A 13,171-nucleotide genomic window follows, 5' to 3' on the forward strand; every position below is an offset into this window, starting at 1 on the left:
ATTGTTCAGCCCTTGTTTAGGAATTAAGGGAAGTTAAAGAATAATCGCATATCAAATCCCAATTGCAAAGTTGGGGAAAGAAATCGCAATTAGATTATTTTCCAAAATCGTTCAGCCCTAATCCAAAGTAGAATAAACTACTTTATTTAAATCAACCAGCAGAGAAGCAGGAGGACATGACACACAACCAGAGATCTGCCACAGAAGCAGCATGCCTGTGTTGCAGAAGTTTGACTTATTCTGAATTTCAACATTGGGCTGGTTTTGTCACACAGATCTGGCAACCCTGAGGCAGAGGAGAACGACTGAAAACAAGTGGATGAGGAGCATAGTTAACCATTTTATTAGAGTACTCTTTTAATATCAAAACTTTAAAAAAGTACTCAATACCAAATGAGAACTTTGTAAACAACGATGCTTTAGTACAGTAGTTCTCAACTGGTTGAGTCACGGGACCCACCATCAACTCCTCAAGAAGAATTGCGACCCAAATTTTGGAGATTTCTTTGACCAATCAGAAATATTTAATAAAAAATAGTGGAGCTTGGACCTAAGACAGTACAAACGGTGAACAAAACAATGGAACAGGGCAAAACATGCATGTTTTATAGAGTCTCATAAAATTTTGGTGCAGTTTTTTTCCAGACACACATCCATGACCCATTGGAAAGGGCTTTGCAACCCACTTTTGGGTCCCGACCCACCAGTTGAGAACCACTGCTGTAGTACATATAAGCTCACCTCTAGTGTTCAGATTAATAAGTGCTGATCTGTGTGTGGAAATGAGCGTGCGCCCAGATTTCTGGCGTCCACATGTTTGATAAATGAGGGCCAGTCTGTCTCTTTAAAAGCTGTCTTAACTCTCCTCTCCACAGTCAGCAGCCTCTCCACTCTCCTCTTGGAAATATAGAAATAGAAAGCAGCACATCAGGACATGAGAGTCTTTTGTGTCATGAAATATGAAACGTATTTTTATGTGAGCGCAGTGAGAGTCGTGTTTTGGAGTCATCACCTGTAGAGAGAAACGTCAGAGAACGCGGTCGTGTTTCACCTGCAGAAACAGAACCAGGGTTCAGGTTTTGTTTGGTTAAAATGATCGGTGCCAAAAACACCGTTGTTTGGAACACACTGCACTAGTGTTGAAGGATCTGTAATAATATTGTGACATTATGTGTTTTTATACATGTGGAATTTCCCTCCTGGGGGTCAGTAAAGTACGAGCTTATTTTTTTTAGTGTGGTAGGTCATTGAAAAACATTTATCTGCCCTCACAGAGACGTGATTGGATGTGGTCAGAGAGATCCTGCCTTCCAGTGAGCATTCAGCGTCCAGCAGCCAGCCGGCCGACCGCAGCCTGAACTCAGTAGGTGCATCCATTTGGTTTCTCTAAACCCTTTTCATTCTGTTATACTGTTGATATTTTTCTCTAAAGTTGTGCTGTTTTTTGTTTTTATATTACAGTCAAATATGCATGCATTTTTGCAAAATTGTTTATTGAAGAACAAGCTGACATTATTGAGCGATGAACCTTAAATATTATATTATTATAATATATTTGTATATATCTATCTATATATATATATATATATATAGATAGATATATATATATCTATCTATCTATATATATATAGAGAGAGAGAGAGAGAGAGAAAGTATTTCCCATAATTCTTGGTAAAGCAGTTTCACAATGTAAAAATTTGGGAAGTTTTTTTTTAGACTTGGTAAGTGTGAGTCTCTTAAATTTCCCGTCAGTGTTTGCTCATTTTATGCAACAACTCTTTGACCTGCTCTATTTAGGGCTGGAGTCAACCAAAGAAAAACCAGGTCAGCTGAAACCTCAGACCGAGGTCACAGGAAAAACCTGGAAGGCTTCAAGAATTTTGGCTGGAGGTCCTGAGGTTTCTCAGATTTATTCTCGAATATCTTTCACTATGACAGACTACAGGAGATGAAACAGAGACATCAAGTCTTTATTGTCTCTCTTTCTCTCTCTAAATAGCTGAAGGGCAAAGGAGAAATTTTCTGGCGCCCGTTTAGTTGTGGATTTTCTAAGAACATGTGTGTTATATACACAGCAAAATCACCAGTGTTAGAGTAACACTAGAGAAGTGTTTATACATGTGTCCACACTTAATTTAACACTATGCAAAGTGTTACTTTTTTAACACTGAACCAGTGTTACTCCGACACTGTATGGTGTTAAGAATTTACCCTGGTGAACCCTGAGTAGTGTTGCTAGTACTCTATGCTAGTGTCGGTGTTAAATTATTTTCTCTACCGGACTACATGTAACTCTGGTATGATAACACTAATGAGTATATTACAATTAACTCCAGCGGATGTAGACTATTATCTATTAATGACAGAAAACAAGACATGCAAGTTTCACAAAAAATGTGTACTGAAAAGCTGGAACACCTGACGTAATTGATTGCCCCCTCACATTGTACAGCTGAAGCAATGTGAGGTATTTTATGGCAATCATGGAGCAATGAGGCAGACTTGGCGCTCATATACAGTGCTTAACAAATTTATTAGACCACCTGTCATATTTGTCTCAGAGACCATCCAGCATCATGAAGTGCTTTAATGCGGACTCCTTCATTTTCAGTCAGCTCTGCACGTTTCACCATTTTGAACAGGAATGAGGGATTTCAAACTGAATTCCCCCAAATTTGAGCCGGCTCACTGGGCTTCTCTGAGAAGTCAGAAATGAATCAAGCATAACATTCAACCACTAAAACTCATTTTTCTCTTCAGAAATGCAAGTAAATAACGATAATTTGACATATTCATCAAGAAATATTAACGTGCTTTACTATTTTTTCAGTTTTTTTGTAAATCAGTACATTTGAAAATTCATGGATAACAATAATAATTCTATTTTAGCATTAAAAATATAATTTGGGTTAAAGAGCTTCTACATATTGGTGTATTAACCATTGCAGACACATAAAAAATGATTTTGGTAATTACCAATGCTGTTAATTTAGGGCAGCTGTGGCATAAACCTTACTTTGGTTAGGGTTAGGGTGGTCTAATAATCTTGTTAAGCACTGTATATATATATCGAAATCAGTACCGGTATCAGTACATATTTATTGGAATTGGAATTGAAATAAAGTGGTGGGTGCGTCCCTAGCTGTTAGCGCAGTCAGGAAGTGACCAACCTAGAAGACAACTACACTCACGGTGCAAAAGTGTAACCATCAAAAACTTAAGAATTCAAGATAATTCAAGGAAAATCCCTAAAAATCCTAGAGAACAGCCCTCCGCAGTTTTGATTTATTGATATCAGTGCATGTGTGTTTAATTAGTTTCTTCTCTTTCTACCTGAAAAGCGTGTAAAAATATTATTGGGGTCTAATGTTGGAATGATTGTGGTACTTTTAACCGTTTTTCTGTCTTTATTGCCACATCTTTTTTGCCACTTTTACACATTTTTGACCTGTTTCATCCATTTCTTCCACTTTTTCCAACCAATTTTTTCCCATTTTTCCGCTATATCTTTTTGCAATTTTTTTGCCTACTTCAGCCACCTTTTGGCATTTTTGCCCCTCTGCCACTTTTCTTCTCTTTTTTATTTATTTATTTTTTATTGTTTTTACCTTTTGCCCCTTTTTGTCCTGTTTTTTCTTTGCTTCACCCTTTTCTGTTCATCCCAAAGGTGCTCGATGGAGCTGAGGTCAGGGCTCTGTGCGGGCCAGTCCAGTTCTCCCACACCGAGCTAGCCAAGCCATGTCTTTATTGTCCGTCTTTGTGCTCTGGGACACAGTCATGCTGGAATAGAAAAGGGCTTTCCCCAAACTGTCTTGGTATGCTGAAACATTAAGATTGGCCTTGACTGGAGATAAAGAGTCTAGCCCAAACCCTGAAAAAAGGCCCCATACAAATATCCTTCCTCCACCAAACTTCACAGTTGACACAGGGCAGGCAGGCAGGCAATGTTCTCCTGGCATCCTCCTAACCCAGACTCACCCATCCGACTGCCAAACAGGAAGTGTTATTGGTCGTCCACAGACAATGTTTTCACTGCTCCACAGTCCGGTGTCGGTGTTCAGTGAATCTTCCACTGACCGTTTTTGTTCAGAACTCTTCAGAGATGCAGTCTTAGCAGTCTTTGTCCCTGCTCTGTAATTTTGAAATGGTCTTCTGCTTCATGGCTGAGTTGCTGTTGTTCCTAAATGCTTCCACTCTCTAATAATATCACTTACAGCTGACTGTAGAACATGCAGCAGGGAGGAGACACCTGAATTCAGTAATTAACAGGTGTGGGTTAATGCTCCTGTCCATAAAGTGTATGTTAATTCATTATATTTCAGTTTTATATTTACTCTGTGATTGTGTTCAGCTCCATGCAGCCCTATTTAAAACAGAATAACTGCATAAACCAAAGCCTGGTCATTAGGTCCTTAAATAATAGGACTTATATGCTAACAGAAGAGAAAACTTGTGAGGGCTGTCAGCATAAACACGTCAGTTGTAAATCATTTGTGGTACGAATTTTAAAAAATGAAGTCTTAAGTTCAGGTGTAATTTCTTCACAGTCCTGCCATGTTTTTTCTTGTGTTATGTTTCCTCCAGCTCTCCCAGTGACTCTCCCTATGGGTGAAGCAGTTTCATCGGCACTGTGATCCTCTTTAGAGGCCGTGACTCCAACAGCCTCCGCTCCACCGACCCCCCCACACACACACACACCCACACACACACCCAAACACACACACACAGCAAGTGTCACCATGGGGGAAGTAGTCCAGATGCACTTCACGACGGTGGACTACGTCATCTTCGCCTTGCTGTTGGTGGCCTCTGCTGGCATCGGTCTCTTCTATGCCTTCTCTGGTGGACGCCAGCGCACAACGCAGGTATGTGCTCCAAAAGTTTTAGATTTTTTATAATCCTTATTTGTTGATGGTGAGTGCATTTACATGCAAAGTGAAGTCGAGCCATGATTTACTTCATAAGGTCAAATCTCCATATCCTACATTCATCTCATACAAAGTGAAATATTTCAAGATTTCTTTCATCTTGATGATTACAGCTCACAAAAATGTAAAATCCACCATCTCAAAATATTAGAATATTATGGAAAAGTCCAATTTGCAAAGGTTTCTTGAGCCTTCATTCTCTCACTCTGGTTCAGCACACACAACCACAATCATGGGGAAGACTGCTGACAGGACAAATGTCCAGAGGATAATCATTGCCACCCTCCAGAAGGAGGGTAAGCCACAGAAGGTCACTGCTGGGAGGTCAGGCTGTTCTCAGAGGCTTTATCAAAGTTTATTGATTGAAAGTTGACTGAAGGGGAAAGCAGCAGGGATGAGCTCAGCCTTCAGAGGTGTTAAAGAAAGCAGATTCAAGAACTGAGGGGAGTTTCACAAGGACTGGACAGGGGCTGGAGTCAGTGGACCAAGAGCCAAGAGTCATCAGCTTCTAACCTGGGTTGAGAAGAAAAAGAACTTTACTGTTGTTTAGAGGTCCAAAGACCTGTTTTCATTTGTAAATCAAAATCCTAGAGTCTAGAAGAAGATCTGGGAGGTCCAGAACCCTTCAGTACTTGAAGTCCAATTTCCAGTTTCCACAGTCAGTGATGGTTTGGGATGCCATGTCATCTGCAGGTTTTGGTCCACTGGCCTTTATCAGGTCCAGAGTCAGCGCTGTCAGCAGGTTTTAGAGCCCTTCATGCTTCCATCTGCTGAAAAATTTATGGAGACACTGATTTCCGTTCCACCTGCCCACAGTGACTACCAGAAACTTGTTCTCTGACCGTGCTATTACTGTGTTTGATTGACCAACTGGTCGGACCTGAATCCCGTAGAGGATTTCTGGAAGATGGGAGACACCAGATGAGCTGCTATCAGAGAAACCTGGGCTTCCTAATGCCCCAGCAGTGCCTCATGAATTCCAGCCAGGATTTCATCCTGATTCTTTTCCTTGTTTTATGAATTTTGCTGCGCCCGTAATACATGCCAGGGCCGCCTGTGGTGGAGGGAACACCCATGCATACATGCTTGTTAATCTTCTGAAGTCACGTGATCACCTGAGGTTGTTGGCAGATGGACAGGTGTGTGGTCACAGTGTTCTCACAGTCACAGTGTTATCACATGAGCAACCTTTTGAATTTGTCTTATGTCTGTGGTCTCCCATGTTTTTAAACTCATTTTTGTTGTGAAAATCATCGAGTGTGTGGCCAGCCTTACACCACAAGAAAATCTGATATGATAGTCTCTACAACAGTCAGATCATCAGGACTGGATTTTGGTTGGAAGGGCAGAATTCAACCAAAATCCGCACATGTATCTTTGATTTGCACCCCGCTTGGCGTTAGTTCATGCAGGACACGGTCTTACTCCCATCCTTGATCAGCTGACGGCCAGCTGATCCCAATAACTGCCTCCCAGGTCCCACAGCCAATCACAGCTCTTTCTCTCAACACAGCGGTGTATTTAGATATGATGTATTTCTCACTAATCCCTGCTTGCACTGACGCTGATGCACCACACTGCTGCTGCTGGTAAACACTCTCCACCCCAGCCTCCTCCTTTATAGCATAAAGCTGGCTGCACCCTCATATTCAGATTCATCCCACTGTGGATTCATTGCCTTTTAACTCGTTTATGTTATTTAATATGCATTGCCATAAATGTGTCTATCAATATGGGGGCTTCAAGTCCAAGTATGCTGCTCCCAAACTAGGCTCCTGGGGGGGGGGGGGGGGGGGGGGCCCAGTGTGGAATTTGGAAAAAACACCTCAGCACGTCAGCAGATATGTGATGAGACCGGCTCGCCTGCACTTCCTCCCAGGCGAAGTGCCTCCTCAACCCCCCAAGTACTGAGCTGCACAACAGATATTCTCCACTGATGAAGTACCCTGAATCTCCGTCAGACCATGCATCCTCAGACAGAAGGGTAACGACTGATAGCATGTCAAACGGCAAAAAGCTACAGGGAAAGCTAAAGCCTGGGCCTCAAACTTTGATTGTGGGTGACAGTGCTATTAGAGACTTACGGAAGGTGTGCAGTAAAAACACCAACGTGATCTGTTTCCCCAAGGATATGGTTTCCAACATGATGGAAAGGATTCTGCATATCGTGGCTGAACATCCAATCATAAGGAACATCATAATACATGTAGGGTCAAATGATGTTGCTAAACAACAGTCTGAAGTGCTAAAACAGGACTTCACTGAGCTGTTGAATACAGTGAGCTCTGTGAAAGCGGATGTGTTTATCAGTGGACCTATACCACCGGTCAGAAATGCAGAGGAGAGATTCAGCAGGTTGCGGGCACTAAATAAGTGGCTTTCGACTGCATGTACTGTCTATTCAGTGCATTTTATCAAACATTTCCACATGTTTTGGGAGCGCAGACATCTTTTTGAAGCAAATGGACTCTTCCTGAACAAGCCAGGAGTGAAATTGTTGGCCTCTAACCTATTTTACTTCCTACGTCACCCATCAGTCCCCTCTGCCAAGGACTTAAAACAGAAAGATTCAGCCAGAGAGAAAGACAAAACACAGCGGAATAATAAGGAGCAACATTCACCCCCACCCAAGGAGAGCTCTTAGCCAAAGAGGCGTCAGAGTCAAGAGGAGGAGGGGTCTCCACAGGCCTCCATCCCCCTCAACAACAACGGCACCTATGACAGTCCACCTGCCTCACCCATTCAAACCCCAACCAGGTCCCTCTCTTCCTTACTCTCCCTTTCTCCCTCCTCTCCCCACTTGGAGTTCACTGACCAGATAAAGGAGCTGGTCAATTCTGGACTAAGATGTACCCCCCATCCCTCTCCCATCTTCTCTCCTATTAGCACCCCATATCGACCACCTCCAACAAAGCCCTGTCCTTCCGAGGAAGCATCATGTACTGTCTCCTCAGCCCGACAAGGATGATAAGGCTGCTTGTGTTCAAAATGTTGCAAGCACAAACTGATGTGTTCTGGGTCCAGGCTGCGAGATTATCAGCAGTCATGAGTCTTCCCAGGCCAAGCCAGGGCCCTGTATGCTAGCAGGTTGGAAAATTCCTGTCTTGATTGGTCATAGAAAAACAAAGGTGAATGTGCTGAGAAATGGGGGGCACAAAAGTGACGGCACAAGATCATCAAACTTGAAACTTATTCCCTGTGAATCACAATCTGTCCCAAAAATGATAGAGGATGTTCCTATGACACGAAGACATGCTTTATTGAACATCAGGCCTTTGGCTGGAAAAACTTTTTTATCAATGATTTTATCACTGAGCACATCCTTGATTTTTATGTTTTTAACTGAGACTTGGTTGGATCAAAATAACAGCACAGCTGTTCTTATTGAGTCAGCCCCTCCCAACTCTAGTTTTATTAGTGAGGCCAGAGTGAATCGGAGAGGAGGTGGAGTGGCGATTTTATTCAAAAACTCTTTCCAACTTAAAAAAATTTCTTTCAGTAATTTTTCTACTTTTGAATATGTGGCTCTTCAGCTGAAGTCCTCCCCTCAAGCCATGTTACTAAATGTTTGCAGGCCACCTAAATACTGTGCAGACTTTTTGATGATTTCAATGAACTGCTGTCCATAATCTGTATTGAATTTGACTGTATAATCATTGTCGGTGATTGTAACATCCATGTTGACAACCCCCAGGACAGAGGGGCTAAAGAACTGTACTGTACTCTTAACAGCTTTGGGCTGAGTCAGCATGTGTCAGAGCCCACACATAATAGAGGGCACACTCTGGACCTGCTAATCTCCAAGGGTCTGAACATACACAAGGTTGTTGTGAGCGATGTGGCCCTGTCTGATCACTGCTGTGTTTTCTTTGAGAGCTCTATCTCTGTGCACACAAGTAATCAGAGAGAACCCATCATGAAACGATGCATTACTGAAAACACCAGTGAAATGTTTAACCAGCTTTTTTCTTCCACAGCCACCCTGCCCTGTAGTTCCATCAGTGAGCTGGTAGATAACTTTAATTCTAAAATGTTAGATGTTATTGACCCCATTGCTCCCATTAAGTTGAAGGTTGTCCCTAGCAAGAAAAGATCTCCATAGAGAAATGCCATGGTGGTGAAAAATGAAAAAAAGAGAATGTCGAAAAGCTGAACGCAGGTGGCGAAAAACAAATCTCCAGATTCATTTTGACATCTATAAAGAGAAACTTCACACTTATAATCTCCAGCTGAGGAATGCAAGGCAGTCTTTCTTCTCAGGCATGATCACCAGAAGCAAAAGTAATGCTCGAGTGTTGTTTTCTACTGTTGAGAGATTAACAAACCCCCCTCTGTCCATAGCACCTGAACTTCATTCTGCCAGGGCCTGCAATGAATTTGCTTCTTTCTTCAAAGAGAAAATTCAGAATATTAGACAGGCAGTGAGTACCTCTACACCAAGTTCAGGATCTGTGCTATGCCCATTTAAAAACAGTTTAAACACCATGACACAGTTCAATCCAATCAATGACAAAAATCTGGAGGACTTTTTATACCAACTGAACTTCTCCTACTGCTGTCTGGATGTTTTACCCACAGATTTTTTTCAAAAAGGTTTCACATGTCATGGCATCTGATCTGTTACAGATTGTAAGCATGTCTCTAATCTCAGGAGTCTTCCGACAGACTCTGAAAACAGCTGTTATTAAGCCGCTCGTAAAAGAGAAAAATCTATTACTTTATTCTCAGAATTCTGACTTTATTCTCAGAATTATGACTTTAATCTCAGAATTCTGACTTTTTTTTTAGAATTATGACTTTAATCTCAGAATTCTGACTTTTATCTCAGAATTCTGACTTTTTTTCTCAGAATTCTGACTTTTATTCTCAGAATTCTGACTTTTTTCTCAGAATTATGACTTTAATCTCAGAATTCTGACTTTTTTTTTAGAATTCTGACTTTAATCTCAGAATTCTGACTTTTTTCTCAGAATTCTGACTTTATTCTCAGAATTCTTTTTTTTTCAGAATTCTGACTTTATTGTCAGAATTCTGACTGTATTCTCAGAATTCTGACTTTAATCTCAGAATTCTGACTTTAATCTCAGAGTACTGACTTTATTCTCAGAATTCTGACTTTATTCTCAGAATTATGACTTTAATCTCAGAATTCTGACTTTTATCTCAGAATTCTGACTTTATTCTCAGAATTCTGACTTTAATCTCAGAATTATGACTTTTATCTCAGAATTCTGACTTTATTCTCAGAATTATGACTTTAATCTCAGAATTATGACTTTAATCTCAGAATTCTGACTTTTATCTCAGAATTCTTTTTTTTTTTTTTTAGAATTCTGACTTTATTCTCAGAATTCTGACTTTATTCTCAGAATTCTTTTTTTTTTTTAGAATTCTGACTTTATTGTCAGAATTCAGACTTTATTCTCAGAATTCTGACTTTTTTCTCACAAGCGAAAAAAAATTTTAGTCTCAATTTTTTTTTTTCCAGTGGCCCTAATACTCTTCTGTAGATATAAAACCTTCCTTTTTTAAGTAAAATTATTGAAAAGGCTGTGTTTCAACAGCTAAATTATTTTCTAACAGTGAACAGCTGCTTTAATGTCTTTCAGTCAGGTTTTAGACCACATCACAGCACTGAGACCACTCTGGTCAAAGTGTTTAATGACATTCACTTAAACACAGATCATGGCAGAACTTCAGTCTTAGTGTTATTGGACATCAGTGCTGCTTTCGACACAGTTGACCACAATGTATTACTTGGCTGACTGGAAAACTGGGTGGGACTGTCTGGCACAGTTCTTGATTGGTTTGCATCCTACTTAAAGGGCAGGGATTATTTTGTGTCAGTAGGTAACTTTAAATCTGAGCAGACCAGAATTACATGTGGAGTCCCCCAAGGTTTCATCCTGGGGCCTCTTCTGTTTAACATCTACATGCTTCCACTTGCTCAGATCATAGAAAACAACAAAATAAATTACCATAACTATGCAGATGACACACAGCTCTACATTTCAATGTCCCCAGGTGACCGGGTAAATGCATGGAACAAATTACTGAGTGGATGTGCCATAATTGTCTTCAGTTAAACAGAGAAAAAACTGAGGTAGTTGTTTTTGGACCCAAGGAGGAATCTCTAAAAATCAGCATGCAGCTCCAGTCACTTCAGTTAAAAATCTCAGACCAGGCCAGAAATCTGGGCGTTGTCATGGATTCAGACATGAATTTCAAAAACCACATAAAAACAATTACAAAGTCAGCATATTATCACCTCAAGAATATTTCTAGGATTAAAGGACTAATGTCACAGCAGGACCTTGAAAAACTGTAACTGACTACTGTAACAGTATCTTTACTGGTCTGCCTAAAAAGTCTATCAGACAGCTGCAGCTGATCCAGAACGCTGCTGCTTGAGTCCTCACTAAGACCAAGAGAGTGGACCATATCACTCCTGTTCTGAGGTCTCCACACTGGCTCCCTGTCTCTCAGAGAATAGACTTTAAGATCCTCCTGTTAGCTTATAAAGCACTGAATGGTTTAGGCCCAGAATACATCAGAGACCTTCTAGTCCAGTATGAACCATCCAGACCGCTCAAGTCGTCTGGTGCAGGTCTACTCTGTGTCCCTAGAGTCAGAACCAAACATGGAGAATCAGCGTTCAGTTACTATGCTCCATATATCTGGAACAAACTCCCAGAAAACATCAGGTCTGCTGAGAGTTTGAGTTCTTTTAAATCAAGGTTGAAGACTCACCTGTTCACTGCTGCCTTTGACTAAAAACTTTATCACTTTTCAAATTTTCTATTTTTGCTCAAACTCTGCACGGTAACTTTTATATGTTTGTTTTTATCTTTTATGGGTTTCATGTGCTGTTTTTATCACCTTTTACATTCTTCTTTTAAATTGTTTTAAGTTAAGAGCTTGGAGCTTAGATAAGGATCTGGTATTGGCCAGAAACGTGAAACTGTCTGGGACAGAATTCGGTCTCCAGACCAAGGTTGAGAGGAACCCAGGTTTTTATCTTTTGTGGATCTTATTTGCTGTTTTTAATCACCTTTTACGTTTCATTTCAAATTTTTCCATTGTTTCTTTTTCCCTTTGTCACTGTATTTTAATGTCCTGTGTGAAGCACTTTGAATTGCCTTGTTGCTGAAATGTGCTGTACAAATAAACTTGCCTTGCCTTGTCTGTAATTTTAAACCGGACATTTTTTAGAGGTGTAGATTATTTGAAGCTTCAGAAACCTCTAACTAGGTTTTGTCTGACAGGAGTTCCTGATGGCAGATCGCTCTATGAGCTGCCTGCCGGTGTCTCTGTCCCTGCTGGCCACCTTCCAGTCCGCCGTAGCCATCCTGGGCGCTCCGTCTGAGGTGTACACCTTCGGGACTCAGTACTGGTTCCTGGGCTGCTCGTACTTTTTGGGCCTGCTCATCCCAGCTCACGTTTTCATACCGGTCTTCTACAGGCTGAGACTGGCCAGTGCTTATGAGGTACACGGAGATGAGATGAACGCACACTCATAGCTGGCTGTGAATGTGCCTCAGTGGTTGTTTGATGACCTGTCCTTGTAATGTCGTACTCTTCCTAACTGTATTTTCCTCTTTCCTCTGCCTGTTTTGTTTACAACTCTGTCAACACCTTCCTCCTGCTTCCCCCAGCTTTGTCTTGCTAAGTATGATCTCAGAGCGTAGCGTTCTTATCTGACCTCTTATCTGCTTATCCTTGATGTGTTAACGTTCAACAGAAACAATTATCTTTGTCCTAGCACTGAACGTCTTCTAGGAGCATTTATCTACAGCTCTCTGTTTCTATCATTGACTGTAGTATAATTTGTGCTGCACAAATACGCTCTAAACTACAACGTTTACTCTGCTAATGTGGATTTATACAGCACATACAGTCCTGGTCTTTAGCCCAAACATTATTATCAGCACTGATGGTAAAAGACAGAGTGTCTCTGAGATGATAGCTTTGTCTGACTTTTGATTTTGTCTACTCTTTATTTTTTTTCTGTTACATTTTCTTCCCTCCACAGTATCTGGAGCTGCGCTTCAACAAGACTGTTCGCATATGTGGGACCGTGACCTTCATCTTTCAGATGGTACCTATCTCTGCATCACACTGTGTTTACATTTTAGGACTTCTCCTTTCACAAGTTTAGGAACTTGGGAAAAAAAAAGATGTAGCAGAGAGATTTATCATTTCCCTAATTTTATTGCATTTTAGTACAGTGCTGTGAAAAATAT

The 13,171-nt window shown here is 40.9% G+C and overlaps 1 protein-coding gene across 3 annotated transcripts in view; it reads left to right on the top strand.

Annotated features, from left to right (window-relative positions):
* slc5a6a (solute carrier family 5 member 6a) overlaps positions 1-13,171 on the top strand; it is a 60,653-nt gene that overhangs the window by 13,028 nt on the left and 34,454 nt on the right. For 2 of the 3 annotated variants that reach the window (XM_041805700.1, XM_041805701.1), the window contains exons 2-5: positions 1,275-1,363; positions 4,585-4,865; positions 12,194-12,415; positions 12,961-13,026. In XM_041805700.1, the coding sequence (XP_041661634.1) occupies positions 4,740-4,865; positions 12,194-12,415; positions 12,961-13,026 (414 nt within the window). In that variant the 5' untranslated portion in view covers positions 1,275-1,363; positions 4,585-4,739. Of the gene's footprint in view, positions 1-1,274; positions 1,368-4,584; positions 4,866-12,193; positions 12,416-12,960; positions 13,027-13,171 lie in introns of all 3 variants that reach the window. The other variant, XM_041805702.1, reaches the window with a different exon arrangement.

This window comes from Cheilinus undulatus, linkage group 14, assembly GCF_018320785.1.
Source record: "Cheilinus undulatus linkage group 14, ASM1832078v1, whole genome shotgun sequence".
Taxonomy (NCBI): domain Eukaryota; kingdom Metazoa; phylum Chordata; class Actinopteri; order Labriformes; family Labridae; genus Cheilinus; species Cheilinus undulatus.